The sequence below is a fragment of the Strix aluco genome, chromosome 18 (genome assembly GCF_031877795.1).
Source record: "Strix aluco isolate bStrAlu1 chromosome 18, bStrAlu1.hap1, whole genome shotgun sequence".
NCBI lineage: Eukaryota > Metazoa > Chordata > Aves > Strigiformes > Strigidae > Strix > Strix aluco.
The window spans coordinates 8,142,267-8,159,386 of NC_133948.1; the positions used below are offsets into that span (position 1 = coordinate 8,142,267).

General features: G+C 47.4%; 1 protein-coding gene across 13 annotated transcripts in view; it reads left to right on the forward strand.

Moving 5' to 3' along the window:
• Nucleotides 1–3,084: 3,084 nt before the first annotated feature.
• Nucleotides 3,085–17,120, forward strand: part of FBRSL1 (fibrosin like 1) — a 552,195-nt gene continuing 538,159 nt past the window's right edge. For 6 of the 13 annotated variants that reach the window (XM_074843785.1, XM_074843793.1, XM_074843784.1 and 3 more), the window contains exon 1: nt 3,086–4,012. In XM_074843785.1, the coding sequence (XP_074699886.1) occupies nt 3,719–4,012 (294 nt within the window). In that variant the 5' untranslated portion in view covers nt 3,086–3,718. Of the gene's footprint in view, nt 4,013–17,120 lie in introns of all 13 variants that reach the window. The other 7 variants (XM_074843783.1, XM_074843788.1, XM_074843790.1 and 4 more) reach the window with 3 other exon arrangements.

The following is a 17,120-nucleotide window of genomic DNA, read 5'->3' on the forward strand; positions in this document are numbered from 1 at the left end:
AAATTGAGGATAACTATGGATAATCATAGTGCTGCTGAATTTGTGGAATTAACTGAAAAAGCCCAACTGCATTCACAACTTTCCCCAGAAGGCACCTTCAGTTTACGTTCACAGTGACATTATACTCCTGTATGCAAACACGTAAGAGGGATGAGAATCTTGATGACCCTGCTGCCAGGAAATAAAGAAAAGAACTTTACAGGCAATTTCCACTGTCCTTGTTGGTCAGCAAATTTGGAAGTGAATGAAAAAAAGAGAACTAGAAATGCATGTTAATGATGGAGGACCTAAAGCACGATGGGACTAAAATGAGTGCTACCAAGAGAAACTGTTAAAAATTCCCCAGTTTATCTTTTTTAATGACTTACCCTTATGATGCATTTGTAAGCAACATAGAAATTACCTTGTAAATTAAAGGACAGGCTCACAAATGTAAAAATAGCTTATTGAACTCAGCGTAAGTGCTCGTTTCTAGAAAGTGACTCTTAAAATATTGGTAAAGCAAATACAGTTGTTAAGTTCAATCCATTGTTTAACTGGGTGTATCTAAACTCCAGATCTTTCGTTAACACCATCCCCTGGATCTTGGTTGTAGCTTTAAAATACCATACATCTAAAAAAATTGTAGTACTGTCCCTTAAAGAAACAGGAGGAGAGAACACACCCCACTGGAAACCCACAGTCCAGCAAAACCCACAGCAGATAACTGCCTGACTCCCCACTAGCCTGTAATTACCCGAGGAAGCAGCTAGACTTAGCTATCTTCCTTGTTTAATTGGCACGCAAAAGATTATAGGATTTTATTAGGACACAAATGACACCGATACAAATGTGATTGAGGCATGCAATGCATGACTGACTATTTGCATTAAGAGGCTTTGTACTACACATGGGATTTCTACCTTTGGTTTTAAATTGCTTAAATTTAAATGATGTTCCTATGCTACTTTTTAAAAGGATGGTATTTATTTTAGCTCTTGTTTAAGTAAGGTAGGGCAAAGCCAGACACCAGAAACCCTTCTAAAAGGGCCTGTTGGGGCTAGGTGGAAGGAGGCTAATTTTCGACTGCTCTGTTATTACAGTTAGTTCAGGAATATAAGAAAACCAAGGAAGAGCAGGCATTGCGGTCCCCACGGCAAAGGCTTTGATGGGCGTGTTAAGACACCCAGCTACCGGCCCGCCGCTGCTGGGGCCACTGGCCTGAGGAAGCCACCAACCCTGGCGATGACTGAACTGGAACACAAGTGGGAGCAGGTGGCAGGAGACTTTTTTGGCTTCCCTTCCTTCCACAGCTCCCGCTAACACTGAATCTTCTTCACAGAATTTTTCCTGCTTATTTATGAAGCTCGGTGGACTTCTTGAGGTTTTATTTCACAGAATCCTTCCAACTTCTCTCATCCAGAACTGGAGACTACCCCCCAGGAAGGCGAACGCAGCTGAAGACATAAAGAATTAAGCCAAGTCAGTCAAATGGAGCAAAGCCAGGCACGCACAAGGAAGGGAGTACCCCGGAGTGATGGCAACGTGCGGTACTATCTGACTGTGTGCAATAAAAGACGATAACAGGAGGATTAGGTCCTGCTACCACTGCGATACGTGGGACAGGCCGTGCTCTGCGCTGGGGCCCTGATCCAGGGACACCTCCCTCGGCGCTGGCCCTGGGGCTGGGCACTGCACAGCTGCTCCGTCGGGCACAAAGCCGGTCCCTGTCCCAGGGAAGTGCCCTGGGACCAAGCCCTGGCCAAGGGGATCCTAGAGAGAGGGCCCGAAGCAGCAGGGAACCGAGAAGGGAACTGCAGCCTCCTCCTGTGTTGCAGAGCTTGAACGAGACCTCAGCAAGATGGATGGGTGGGGAGCAGGGGCGAATGAGCGGGAAGGGTCCCCTGCCTCCATGACCCTGGCCTTCACCCTGGGGCCCCTTGTGCTGCTCCATGTCCCACCTACAGCTCTGGCTGCGCTGCTCCTCTGCCCCTTCACCTTTATCACCAGCTTGTCCCCTAACGTGTCCCTTGAACGCCAGGTTGTTCCCCGGCTCATCCCTCAGCTCTTCCCACGTCCCTCAGCTCCTCCTGTGTCCCTCAGGTTGTCCTCAACCCCCAACTCATCCCTCAGCCTGTCCCTCCTCCCTCAGCTCGTCCTTTAACCCCCAACTCATCCCTCAGCTCATTCCACGTCCCCGGCTCAACCTTTGACCCCCAACCTGTCCCTCAGCCCACCTTTGCCTCTCGCCTCATGTTTTAACCCCCAACCCCCTCCCGCAGCGAGCCCCTGGTCCTACTGCTTGTCCCCAGATCGTCCCTTGTCCCCAGCTCGCCCCCCCCCCGTCCCCTCCACTCGGCCCTCGGCCCGGCCAGCCCCTCTCGCCGCCCCGCGGATCTGCCGGAGGTGCCCCCTTCCATTTCCCGGCGGCTCAACCGGCCCCGTGAGGCGAGAGCGGGGCAGGGGGGGTCGCCGGGCCCGCGGCAGGGAGGAGCTGCGGGAGCCGGGCCGGGGGGGCGGAAACTTTTCCCGGCGGCGGGGGCGAGGGCGGGCGGCGGCGCCCCCCCCTACCCCCGCTCCCCGCTGAGGCGAGGCGAGGCGGGGGCGGGGGGGGAACACGGTGGCGCGGCGGCGGCGGCGGCGGCGGCGGGGCGGGAAGGAGGAGGAGGAGGAGGAGGAGGAGGAGGAGGAGGAGGAGGAGGAAGGGGGGGGGCCGGGGGCACGGCCGGGCCTGCGCCGGGGAATGACGCGCAGCTGGCAGCCCTGCTCATGCGCGGCCGGCCGGGCGGTGCTAGCGCCGCGTCCCAGCTCGGGGAGAATGGGGCGGCATCCGGGCAGCGCCGACTGAGCGGCTTCTGGGGGCCGGGGCTGCGCCGCGCCGCGGGCGGCCGGGCTGGGGCTGGGGCGGGCGAGCGCCATCCGGCAGCGGGCGGCGGCGGGGGCGCCGCGCCGCGCCGGCGGGGGGCTGCGAGCCGCCGGCGGCGCCCGGCGAGGAGGGGTCGGCGGCGGCGGCGGGCGGCGGCGGCGGCGGGCGGCGGCGGGGGCTGCCCAGGGATTGTCTCGCTCGCTCCGCGGCAAGAAAGTTGGGCGGCGAGCGCGGCGGCGGCGGCGGCCCCCCCGGCGCGGTGCGCGGCGGCCGGAGCGGGGCCCCGGAGCGGCGCTGCCCCCGGGGAGGGGGCGCCGCGCCTGGATTATCCCGAGCTGGGTCGAGCCTCCTGGATCTGCCTCTCTCCTCCGCGCCGAGTGAATCCGAGGTGTCCTCGTCCTGATCCAGATAGATTTCCCCCCCCCCACTCTTTTTTTTTTTTTTTTTTTTCCTCCCCTCCTCTTCCCGTCTCTGCTTTTTTGGGGGGTGGGGGGGGCGGGGGGTGGAAATTTGTCAAGGTCATTCCGTGGATTTAATATTTTTTTGTGTGTGTGTGCCGCTCGCCCCACCGCCACCGCCACCCAGCCTTGCTCTGTGGATTATCATCGCCCTGGATCCGAGGGTCTGAACAGCAGGATTTTTTGTTGTTGTTGTTGTTGATGATTATTTTTTTTAATTATTATTATTATTATTATTTTTAAGGGCTCCGGGGTCTGGAGAGGGGAAGCGGTGAGTTGGAGGGGGGCGACTTTTCTCTCCCCTCGCGCCCCCCCCACCCCCCCCCGCGCCCGGCCTTCGCCTTTTTTTATTTTTAATTATTATTATTATTATTTTTAAATATTTTTTTAAAAAAAATTCGCTTCTTCTTCGGCAATGGATGGGAAAATCCGGCAGAGCCGGAGGTCGAGGTCGCAGCGGGACCGCGTGCGGCGGCGGGAGGCGGCGGCCCGCGACCCGCGGAACCAGAGCCCTTCCTCGGGCTCCGAGAAGGAGCCGAGCCCCGGCAAGGAGAACGGCGGCCAGAACTGCACCGCCCCGCGGGGCCCGCCGCCCGCCGCCCGCGCCGCCCGGCCCCCGCGCCGCCGCCGCCGCGAGTCCAGCTCCCAGGAGGAGGATCTGATCGATGGCTTCGCCATAGCCAGCTTCAACACCCTGGAAGCCCTGGAGGTAAGAGCGGAGGGGGCCGGGGGTGGGGGGGGCTCTTCCCGCCCGTGGAGCCGGGGGGAGGGGGGGAATGGAAAGGGGGGGGGGGGAATTAAAAAAAAAAAAAAATGAAAAAGGAAGCGCGGCGCTTTCAGGCTGCTGAATTTTGCAAATAGCAATTAATGTGCATTAATCCTGGTGTCAGCCCGGAGGGATCGCGGGGCTGCGGTCGGGAGGGTGGCGAGCCAGCCCGGGTGCTCGTAGCCCCGCTGGCAACTTGCTGCCCCCCGCTCCCCCCCTTTCCCTTCCCCAGCCCCCCCCCCAGTCTCCCTCCAGCTCCGGCTGGTGTTAACTATCACTTAGGGCAAGTCAAATGTTTGTTTGGGGTTTTAATTGGCTGGCGGAGGTCTGCAAAATATTCCTGGCGTGTTGGGATGGTCCGGTATTGTTGTGAATGGTGGAGCTTCCCCCTCCCACCCTCCTTCCTTCCCCCCCCCGCCCCCCCCCCGGCTCGAGGAGTTTGTGTTTGCATTGCCAAAATGTTACTTTATCTGTCTCCAGAGATTGTTAGCAAATGGCTAGTGTTTGACATTTTGTGTAAAAGAGATGTTTAAATGGATAATAATCCCTTGGTTGTAATTCCCATTTTTGAAGTAATTGAACAAATTCTTCATCTCTTGTTGACTGTACATATTTTTCTGGTGTTAATAGGCTGGCAAAAAATATTGCTTGTCTAACTTATTACAAACAATATTTGCTGAGCAAATACTGCCTGCCTTGTCTGAGCTAAGTTAAGCAGAGCAGGAAATTTAATATTTTCAGAGGGGCATTGACAAACTGAGACTTTGGCTTTTGATTTTTGTTTTGTTTGTGTACGAGGGGAAGAAGTGAGTTGTTGAGAGAAAGCACCTAACAAGTTGCTTGATGGATGTAATAACTTGAATTCCCAGTAAATATGAGCAATCTTGGTGCTTTTACCTGCTTTCTTTGACACACCGTGGTAAAAACGTGGGCAAAGTTTTGGGTGCTCTCCCTGCTTCACGTTTCCTGTCAGTTGTGTATCTATTAACCTGTGTTACAGTGATGAAGGGTTCTGTGCAGGCTAATGAATAATCTCAGATTTGCCCTGGGATCTCTGACATCTTTGGCTCAGACTTTGAGATCCCATTTTGTTCGTGGGCTTTTCTTCTCCCCAGCCCACTCCTCCTGCCACACAGGCCTCTGGGCTCTGGTGGCATCGTGGCTATCGGGAGTGTTTTGCTCGTAGAACCAAGTTCTCAAAGTCCCGGAGATGGTCCCTGCGCTCCCACGGAGGTGTCAACCCTGGCCTTGGCCATCTACCCTGGCGTCAGGGCGATGAAACCTTTGCTTGGGGAGGCTGAGCTTCTGCTCAGGAGGGACGTTTATTTAGCCCAGCAGCCCCTGAGCAGTGCTAGGTGTGTAGGTGCCTGAGTGGGAAGATGATTTGTGTTAGCTTGGAGATGGCTATTCTTTGGCCTTTCGCGGCATCATTTGTGGGGTGTTGTCCGAAAAGGAAAGCCAACTACTTTGTCTACACAGAACTGATAATAAGTGAGCAATCTGCTTTCGTGTGCTTCTAAAACAAGCCATAGAGCTGTCTATATCTTCTTTTTTTTCTTGGGCATGCTCTTAGTCAAATATGCATCAGCAGATAGGTCCAATTAAACCTCTGAGTCTCTACTGAGCTGTCAGTGAAGAAAGTAAAATTCATCTTCCTGCAGAAATTTTCTACCATGATGAGCACATTATCAGGAAATAGAATTCAAATGATAGTGCAGTCCCTCCAGGGCTGACGGGGAAAACTCCGGGCTTTTCAAATGGGATAAGCCTTGTTATCAAATCAACCAAGCTGTAACCTTGATAATAGGGCGCACAAGGGTAGAAGGTGACCTTAAACTTCTGCTGCCCCCAAGAACATCTGTCTGTGGAAGCACTTCAGTTTTTTCTTTAAAAAAACCCTAAATATATGTCTTTATGAAACTGTCCCCTTTCAGACTCCTGCAAAATACTTCAGTACCACATGAAATGAATTGATTTCTACTGTATTTACCAGCATGCAAGAGAATGGGTACACCTCAGCATCTCGGGTGGTAGTTGGCACCTCGGAGGGAATACTGCGAGCAGAATTCACCCGTGTCTCAGGTGCTGAACTGGGAGGTGTGTTGTGTTCGAGGTCATCGGAGAGCCCTGAGGATCGTGTGCATTTCCTAAATCCCACTAACACTAAAAAGGAGAAAATACTCTACTTTGTGTAGATTTTTCCATGCAGCGCTGCCTTTGACCATGGGTGATGTCTGGCAGATTTGATGAAGCAGCAAGGGAAGGGGATTATTAAGGCAAAACTACTTTTAAAGCAGTATACGCCCATGTAAATGACTGCAACGGCAAGGTCATTTTGTGTGGTGTGGAGCTGTGTTCTCTTGTGAACTTGAATGCGACAGGTGGTTTTCTTCTGCTTTGGAGGAGATTTGTATTTCAGCATGTATTTGTTTAAGAGTACTTAAAATCTGCTGTGATGATATTTTGAAAATAAGTAAGAATTGAAACCTTCTATGTTCATGAGGGGGGAGAAAGAGTGAAAGTGAGTACACAGCCTAGGGACAATACTGAACTGAGAAGTCTGTTTTATTTAATTTCTAATCTTAAAAGGAGCTTTTGTTGCATATGTGGTAGATCGTTGTGATCCTTTCTTGTGTTGTTCTTCTAGGTTGGTTTGTCACTTGATGTTACATTGATCTGTGATTATGTTTAATAGGCTAGCTAAGCTTTGGGCTTCCCCTTGGAAATTAAATTTCTCAATGGTTAGGCAGAACTTAATGGTAGAAGCATTTGGGAGAGGTAAGGTGGTTTTTTGTTTGTTTTTCTTTTTATCTCAAAATACTGTGATTTCCCCTTTCCTGCTGAAGAAAATTCTCACCACTGGTGTTCTGGTAAATAAAGGGCACTTTATAGAATAGCGATATATATATTCTTCCTTTGTGCTAATGTGGGGGTATAAGCAGTTAAGGTTAATACTGAGGGGTGGCTTTATGAAGTATCCTTTAGCTTTTTGGTGTGAATTTTAAGCATTCTGGGTTTTGATTTAACTCATGTGGCAATATTTCCTTTGGCAATTGTCATCTGAAAATAGTGTGTCTTGTTTCCGTGATACTTGTGACCTGACTTATGGATCCCTTATCCTACCATCTTTCACATAAAGACAGAGTTGATATATAGATTTATATTTTAAATTAAGGAAACTAAAAAAAAAAAGCCCACAGACCAAACCAGCAGCAGCCTCTTTCTGTGCATAAGAAGTTAAAACTTCCCCCTTCCCTTCCTTCCCCTGAATCTTCTTGTATAAATCCGGCTCCAACTCAGGTTATGTGCAGCTGATGGGTGTGTAGTGGTGTTCCGTTTTGTTTTTTTAATACCCAGCCACTGAACATGACTTTGGAGTTAATAACCTGGAAATTTAGTTTGCCCTGACCCACTGGCTTGAGGTGGTCAGCAAGATGGGCAGCTACTGGAAAACCATCAGGTGCTGCCCAGGAGATGGTTCCAGTGCTGGGCTCAGAAAAGCTGGCGGGCTGAGAAATGGGGGATTTCTCACCGCCTTCCAAAATGAATGGTATGTATGTGAGCATGTGTGTATATTCATTACGTTCAGACGAAGCTGCTAATTATTCTTGAAGGTGATTGGTGAATCAGAGCGAGAGAATCTAAATGAGTGAGTCGGTAGTTGAGGGCTCTCTCTGATCATAGCTGTTCCTTTCAAGTATGAAAAACAGCGCTAAAAGGGAACTTCATCAGAATGTTAATGAATGCGATCTTTGAGAGCAATTGTTCTCCCAAAGTAGTTGGAAAGACAAGGGGTTGTGTTTTCTTTTTGGCTGTTGTTTATCGTTTTTACAGATTCCAGCAAAGGTTTGGAACGCTGTATGGAAATGTTAACTTTCCTGGTGTGTGTGTGTATGGGTTTTTTAGGAGTGCTTAATCTATTTATAGAATCTCAGGGAGAATCCACTCGTCAATGTGTGCGGAGCGACGCATTGTACAGAAGTAGATCCCTGAGCTGAAAAGAGGCAGACCTTGACTTCGTGTTGAAGTGCTGATGCTGCCCTTACAAGCTGCGTTAGGGCCCAGCTGCATCTGGTCGCAGACCCTAAGGAGATTAATACTTTGCCCACTCTTAACTTTTGTTTGTATCCGGAGGTCTGGCAGTGCTAAATCGCAGTCCCTTCTCTGCTGTTTGCACTTGAGTGGAGCAGAGTTTAGAAAGCCTGATGGTGATAGTAGACTTCTGGACAGAATCCATAAGTTCTTCAGCTGTTATCTTGATAAGGCTGTTTCACATGTGTGTTGTACACTGTGCTGTTACTGTTGCTCTGATCTCTCATTGATAAGAAAACCAGTGTATTTAACTGCAGCTTCCTGTTCCAAAGGTTTTGTTCTAGTTCCACTGACCTAGCTATGTAACTTCTCATTTATCATCATATCTCTGTATATGTATTTTACAGCTTAGTTTTTTCCATAGCTAGTCTTGTGTTTTAAAACAAGTTTCTAGATATTTAAGTATTTTTCCCTTCTACTTAATTGTCAAATGATGGTGTATCAAGTTGGTGTTTCTGATGGCTGGTTATTCCTTTAAAAAAGTGCTTTTAACCTCAGGAAAGCTAATGATTTTCTGGATGGTGCTCTAAAAGCTCTAAATGCCTTTTGGTTTTCCTGGAGGCTTGTTACTCTCCATTGATCTGTTCTCCTAGCTGTTGATTTTTTACATCTTGTCCGAAGCGGGTACTTAAGGTATTTTTGTTGTTGTTAAGGAGTAAGAGGTGGTTAAGGCAGAGCTAAAACAGAGAGGCGACCTCTGGAAAGCCTGAAGTATCTGCTCATTCGGGGCAGGAACTGAGGGGAGCTCAGGGCCCTGCAAACCAGAGCCGGGTGGCGGGCAGTGGTGAGGAAGGATCCAGCTCGTTTGTCGGAGCTGGAGTTCTCTACCTCATCAGTAAAACAAACCTGCCGGGATCAACGGGCGTATTGCACACAGGAGAGCGAGCTGCACAACAGGAGTGACTGGGTGTGCGCCGGTACAGCCCCCGACTGGGGCGATGCCTGCAGCCTGGGTCAGGGCACCATTAGGGCATTTAACGTGGCTCCGTGGCATCGGAGGAAGCAAGCAGCTTGCTTACCTGAGACCTGGCTGTGAAAATCCCAGCCAAGCTCAGGGGTCACCCTCATCACGACCTGAGGTCTCACTTTTAGCTCAGACTGCACTTGACCCTGTCTGTCTGGGTTTTTTTGAAAGACCTCTTGATATCTTAACAATTTTTCCAAAATAGTTTCCTGTAGCGTAACTGCTCAGCTTTCTTCAGCAGTCTGAAACCTGGGGTAAAATGTGAGATGAAGCTTGCTGAAATGGCAAGTGGACCATCCACCACAGAGAAATTAAGGAGATATAATTAATTAAAAAAATTGAATAGATCATATTTAATAAATATGATGTACTCTGTATTGCACAGATAAGATCTTTTTTAATAAAAGGGATATAATAAAATTAGTGTTCCACTTCATCCAAATAATAGATAATATTGGATCCAAATTAATGTTTACTTGCAGTAGTGCATTTGACTTCTTGTCTGGTAAGAACTGAAAACTTTACTGTCCTCTCGGTATGCTAACAAGCTGCACTTTTCAGTGTTTATCTCCATTATTTCACAGAATGAGACTGACTATCACAACGTTACTTTCTGGGAAAATAACAGTGAACAAGGACACCGGGTAGGATGAGATCAGCCTGGCATATTTCACTTTGTTTCTTTGATAGATTCCTGCTTGCTCTGCAGAAGGGCTGATGTATAGCACAACTGTACCTCTTTAAAAATTCATATAGGTACAGAGTTACAATACCCTGGCTGGAGACAGTTCCACTGTTGTGAAGGTTTTGGGGTGTGTTGTTTTTTTTTTCTCTCACTTGCTGTTTCTTGGCACAAGGTGTTGCGTTCTCCAGGCACAGCCACTGCAGGCTGCTCCCCCTGCTTCAGGCTTAACTAGACCTGGTGGGCTTTGGTCCTAAACCTGTGTGCACCTTGGCTGGGGAAAGTGCTACTGGGATGTGCTTATTGCTTCAGCTTCTCTAGCTTCTGGTCTTTGTCTTGGTGATGCAGGTTGTGGGGAGCTCAGTGTCGTTTGTCTGCAGCGCTACAGCAAGTACTCGAGAGCGAACGGTATCAACAGAACCGAAACACTGTGTCCTGCTTGATGCAGTATTTTTTTTTTTAAATAAAGATTTGAAATACAGTACGTAGGACGTGCATCTTGGTATCAGTTGGGAACATCCAGCTGTAAGTGAGAACAATTTCCAATTCACTGCACTTTAATGCCTCCAGTTTATCACGGTAAAGGTATAAAAGAGTTTTATGTAGGTGAAGTGGCTCTAGCTGTTTAAATATCTTCTGGCTCTGCCGTGTTCAGCACAACAGGGGCTGTGACCGCTCCAGCCATGCTCCTCGCATAGAGAAGAGTTGGAGCACTATTTTAGCGGCCCTGTTCCATCTCCTTGAAAAACAGTCTCTTTTCCAAAACTAATAAACTATTAAGAATACTGATTCTCCTTTCAGCATCTGAACAGTCCTTATGTTATTAATCCAAAATGTTTAAAATGGAGGAGAGGGTTAAACAGCTTCTGAGCTGCCTAGGCAAAACACAGCCTGTGTTAGTTGTTGGTCCAGTTCCTCTGGTGCGAGCAATTGGGAAAGCTGGGCAGGTACCAACTGTGCAGGCTGCAGGGCTCTCCCACCCTGTGCCCAGCCAGGCCAGCAGATGTGTCAAGCCCTAATGACAGGCAAATAGGTGCATGTCAATTTTTGTAGCTTAATTATTTTGTGCTGAGTGATTGGATCCGAAGTTCAGAAATACCTGGTGAAAAGGAGTGCAGGGGCAGCTATGTGCATAGCGCTTGCATGATCCAAGATGAATGGAGAGCATTTCCTTTGTAGCTCTGTCTTGCTTCAAGCCAAAAAGGGACTAAACTTGAACAAAAGTTGCATCTGCAAGGTCAGTGGTTGGCATGGATAAGGGGATTGAAGGGATCAAAATGATTTCCCTGCACTACTGGCTGCAAAACATGGGCTTATGGCACCATTCCTGTCTCTCCCTTTGTGCTCAGAGCAAAGCTTTTTTAATCTTGTACTGGCTATCTATAGTTGTGCCACACAAACATGGCAATTTGAAGTCAAATGTTCTATTTTGGGGACTGCCAGGCACTGTTGACAGGGCAAGGGAGCTGCGCTTGGGCTCCTCCATGCAAAGCCTGCCTTTGCTCTCTTCTGAACAGGTTGCGATAGAGAGGCATTCAGAAAAAAAATATATATAGTGCACTATTAGCTTAGTCTAAACATGAAGTTTAGAGTGTTTGTAGTGGGATGTCATCACATTATCTTCCTCTCCAACAGATGTTCTTTCTAGCTTCATAAAAATATGACTGTAATTGTTTGGTGGGGTGTTTTTCCAATTTTAAATATAGATTGATTTATTCTGATGCTAGCGTATCCCTGATCTAGCCTGTACTTAGTGAGGAGATGCTTAGGTTAGGAGGATTCGTGCAGCCCAAGTTGGGAAACAAATGGTAATTTTAGGGCTTCTGGCTATTCAGCAGGCTGCTGGACACCAGGCTCATTTCTTTAACCCCTCCTGTTGTTAGTGAGGCTGCAGTTTCTTTCCTGGTAGCTCATATTTGTACAGAGGAGCTAAAACCCCACAGAGTTTTAAGGGAAGAAACATCTCGAACCTTAGCTGATGCACTTGATGTCATTGTAATGAATGTATTATTGCTGTTGATTTTTTGGTAGCTCATAAATGTCTCTTGCGCTGCTGTCGAAGAGGATGCGCAGCCTCTTTATTCCACTTAGCCTGAGCACATACTTGCACTCAGGGGGAGCGAGGCTCAAGATAGTATGCGGCTAAGAGATGTTTATGGAATCAGTCAAACTTGATATAAAATAATTATGGTGTTTTGACAGCTTGTTAATAACTTGCAACCATTGGAAGAAATGGAATTACAGCATTCTTGGTCCTTGATGGAACCTTGGCATTTCTTTCAGATTGTAAAATTAAAGAAAAAATGTGAAAGCCATTAAAATAGTTGGATGTGGTGCCTGGGAAAAATGATGGCTGCTTAATTGAAAAAATGCTTCATTCTGGTTGAAGTTCATTGCAGTTCAGTTCTGCCCACTTGCCTGTATCTGTAATGGAGAAGGAAGAGGGCTGATTCCCCCAAAATCTGTCTGGGAGGGGGTTTTTGATGTCACTCAGTTCTTCATCTTATCTGTGAATGAAGTGGAAGGAAATCCTAGCGAGCATTAGACATGAGAGAAAAGTCTTGTCACCTGTAATGACTAAAATCCCCTGAAGTGTTGCCAGCGTGTACTTTAGGAATCATATAATTATATGATTATTGAAAGAGACATAAAAGACCTCATGGCAAAAACCTTAGAAAGGGAGAGGGAGGGAATCCGTATGCAAATGAAGATACACAGAATTTGCTGTCTCTCCCTCTTTTTTTTTCCCTAGTTATTTTTCAGTCCAAAGCTCAGTAATTGCTTTTATGGGGATTACTTAATAAAACTGGGGCATGCAAAGGAAGGAGAAATTGTTTATGCCGCGTCACAGGGCTGGCATGCAATCCTATGGAGTTCGAGTAAAAATGGATTTTTAAAAGTAAAACTGCAAAGTGGGTTTTCTGCTAACAGAAAATAGCTATTTGTTGTAATGTTAGCCTACAATAAAAGTGTTTTTGTGGTCTGGCGGTTAGCAGAGGGGTCCGGAAGTTGAGATAACGGGGTTTTCTTTCTGACTCTGCCACAAGTTTCCTCTCTGAGCTCTGGGCAAGTCCTTTCATTGCTGCCTGTGTCACTTCGGCCGCCAGTGGCATTGCTTGGGTACCTGATGAGAGGCTGGGTTTGCTGCTCAGGGAGACTCATGTCACCTCTCTGACTTGAGGGAACGGTCTCTTGTCTTTCAACTCTGGTATGTGTAACTTGAAATGCTGGCTGTGTTTGTGCAGGAGCCGATGGGAGAGCCTTGGATGAAATAGCTGCTCATGCTGTTGGTGCTTAGGAGCCACGGTGGTATTCCCTGCTTTGCTGTGTTACGGAGTGGGGAAGTGCTTCTCTGTGGTGGGATGCTCCCAGGGAGGGGTTTTGCGTGGGTGCAAGCACAGCACACTGCGATGCTGCTCGTGGCCATGTGCTGGATGTTATAATGGGGAGCGAGTGCATGCATTGGTGTCTTCTGGCCTCGTTTGTCACTGTGGTAGCTTGCAGCCAAAGTCAAAATCTTCCTGTGTGAACTGCTAGTGAAATGTTTCCCCTCTGCCCCATCTCAGGTTCATGTGTGGTGTGCAGGTGTCTTTCATGTGGGATGTACTGACCAGCGCAGTGCCCCTCTGAGTGTGCTATGCTCTGGGTACCACTGCAAGTGTAAACTTAGTATGAGATTTTCCCAAGCTTTGGTTTTCTACCTCCTCTTAGAGTTAAAATACAGACCCTGACTTACAGGTTCTTAAGTTCTCCTAGGCTTCATCAGTCCTTACCGATGCTCTGAATTTATAATCTTTCTTCTCACAGAAACACTCATTCATGCACTTACTAGGAAACTCTCCTGATGCAGAACTGACCCATATCTCAAGAGAGGTTTTGTTGCAAGATAGGCAAAAACCTCCTTCCCTTTTTCTCAGACTTTACTAAAGCACTCGCTGCATTTGAAAGAAAAAAAAAAAAAAGAAGAAAAAAAACCCCCCACCATACTGCTATTAGTGTCAAGTTACTGAATATTTTGCAAGATCTCTCCAGGAAAAAAGAGCACCATTTACTCTGGTATTCTAAATAGTACCAAGTTGTGATACAAGTTTGCTAGTGTGATTTTTAGCTGAAAATGACAATGGTTTTTCAACCAGATGGATTCTATAACTTGCCTGCTATCAGCTCATCCATCAAACTCCACAGATGTCTGTATGTTCATTATAACGTACACATGATAATGTTGATTACACCAAACAAACTGATAACCCTATTCAAGCCCTATTAAATGCTCCCTGGGCAGCCCCCGCCCCTGCCGGTGTGTGTTTGGCAGTGAGGGGAGTGGGTGGGGGTTCTGTTTGCAGGCTGACCCTGCAGGTACTAGATGGAAGTTTGGAGTTGAGCTACTTTCTCAGACCTTTCCATTGCTGTTGAGGTGGTTGCATCTGTGGGATCGACATAACTTTTGTAGAGAGAACCGTTTTGAGATGACTTTGGTACAGGCACTGACGTTTCAGATGCTGTTTGTATCGGGAAGAGGATTAATGAAACAGAAATGAGAGGCTCTGGGCTGCACATGGTCTGTAACTTGATTTCATACAGTTCATGACTTTACTTCCACATCACTGGATGACACGAAGTCACATAGGGTATGTGACTTGGAAATTCAGATTTTATCTGCATCTAGGCAAAAGTGCTTGCAGGGCTTGATCAGGTTCCCATGCCTGTTACAAAGTCTCTATGAGTTTTAGGCTTTTTGCAAGAAAAGATGATCTTTTTAGCAGCTGTTGGATAGGAGGTTGTCTAGAGCCTCGTGGTAACATCAAACCCAATTGCCTCAGAAAATGAGCTTGTGTTTTGGCAGATGGAGGACATGCCTTTTCCAAAACAGGTTATGAACTGCTATAACAGGGGCCTGTGTAAACTAATGTAAACTCCCAGGTGATACCTCAGATAAACAACTATATGTAGTTTGTTTTCTTCATAGGTTCCCAAGAATTATTTCTGAAGTTGGTCTTTTTAAAAAACCCAAAATGTTTACACAAGCTGTTTCCAGACAGAGTACGTTTGGTTTCTTAGCTTCAGCCGTGTTGTGTCCTGAGAAATGCATTAATGGGTTGTGAAATCTCTGAGCGTATTGCCTGGTTTTCCTCCACCCAGGCGGAGCTCAGGGTTGTCATTGCTGGGCTTATGAAGTTCCTGGTCTCTAGGCACGTATTGCTCTTGTGCTACAGCTTCAAGGTAAGCCATGCTACTGGATTTTAAGACCTTGAAATTATTTCTCTTGATTATTGCAATCTGTTGCATTGCTCAGATGAAGCAGGCATGTCTGGGTTTCCAGGACAGGAGTGAGGTCTCTGCTGGTTTCCTGATCAGTGCTTCCTGGTCAAAAGAGATCAGTGGATTTTCTTCACCACTGCCAAAATGCTGCAGACATTCCAGGGCCAGGAATGTCATCATCATCGGGTTACTGAGTTTCTGCCTGAAGGTCAGCTAGCTGTCACTGTTACTAAATAGCTGTTTGCTGATATATGTTTGTGGTCTGCACTCATGCACCATGTCTGGTTACATGTCTTCAGTGTAGTTTTGGCATAAAGATATGTGGCCCGAACAGGGGCATGTTTTATGATACTTCTCTGTAACTGTGTCTGTAAGGTTGGTACAACCTGTAAGGGTATTAATTTGACCTCGGAAAGGACAGGATGTAAACTGCTGGTGTTTCTGTGTTAGGTACAATGTACTGGTCATATAAAATCAAGTTATATGGTTTACTCAATGGTTCAGGTGTGTTGCCAGAAAGATGGGGTCTTTCTTTTTAACCCTTACATAGCAATTGGCAGGTTTTACTGCCACCGCTTTACTGTGGTTGCCTGGAGATGGGAGGTCTGCGCACTGTACCAGGAATACCAAAAGACGACCCATTTGAACATGGTGGCATTGGGAAGCAAGCAAGTCATGTGGAGTTACTGCGTTAAAACGGGTAAGCTCACGTGCTGGTCTCAAACTTCAACCAAGTTTAGTTTTCAGGAAATGCCAGGTCTGAGTTGAGTGGAAACAGGCAGCAAAAACTATCAGGAAGCTGTTGGTGGGCTGTGCTGCCGTGGGGCTGGGAGCCAGAGGGGCCCGGCTGTCCCCGCCGGCTGTGTCACCTGGGGCTGGGTGGGTGTCTGCTTCCCCGGTGTGCCCGTCCTCCGCAGCGGGGGTGATGTGGCCAGCACCTGGGCACGGTCTGGTGAAGCGTGGCAAGATGCTGTAATGCAGAGCATGCTTCAGCATTAGGGCTAGTAAATGGGTGGCTTCTGGCAGTGTGCTTCCAGGAGGTAATAAAGCTTGCCTTCATTTGGAGTATTTCTTGGTTTGATTTTTATGTAATTCTGATTTTCCGCTAATTACCAGTAGGTGAATTTTCACTGTTTCAGTGCGCTTACCTGGGCAAAAAGGAGCAAGTACTGAGGAAGGGGAATAGATTTTTGTCTCAAGCAATAGATGAATTCTTTTTGTTCTTTTACATCTCTTTCCTTTTGTGCATGTGTGTGTTAAAATTCCCATTCCTTGTTTGTAAATGTTTAGCAGATGAAGTCACTGGTGTTTTTCCTAGTATTACGTTTGTGATGTTCATAACATAAGCAAAATGGGATTCTTCACTCAGTCTCTGTTGAACACTATAGGAATAATGAGTCTGTGCCTAAAGGGTAAACCCAGACACAAAAAGCATGCCAATAAGAACACAGACCTGGGGGGGGAAAATACAAAGAGTAGCTTATTTTACCAATTTTACTACAGCATGCTTGTACATATTTAGGGATTGCGAGGGGATTAATCATGGTGTAAGACTGGTCTTTCTGATGGCAGGGAGCAGAAAGTGGTGTGTGTGTGTGGGGGTCTCCCTCCCCCATGGTGGAGAGATGCTCTGGGGAGAGTGGCAGCTTGCGGCAGTGCAGTGGAACTAGTGTGTTGCTGGGAGCAGGGCTGAAAGTGAAAAAGCATGGGGGAAAAAAATCAGCTGGCTTTGTGTCTTCATGGTGAACAAGCCTTTTAGAAAAGAGTAAATGCTGGTGTCTTGCAACGTATTCCTGATGCTGGTGAAAGGAACAGAAATAGGCTGGAGATTTTCCTGACTGGTGAATCGACATCCCGTTGCTTGTGCTTCCCGGGCAGCTGCCAAACTAGAAACATTCAAATGGCTTTTTCTGAGGGCTGCAGGTTCCTTTTAAGAAGACCAGAATTTGGGTTGCAGCTGAATCATAAGGTAAAACCTTTTCAGTGACATACAGAAGTTTTTTTTTTTTTTAGACTTTCTAGTTCTTCTAATAATACATTGTCAAGCTTTAAAG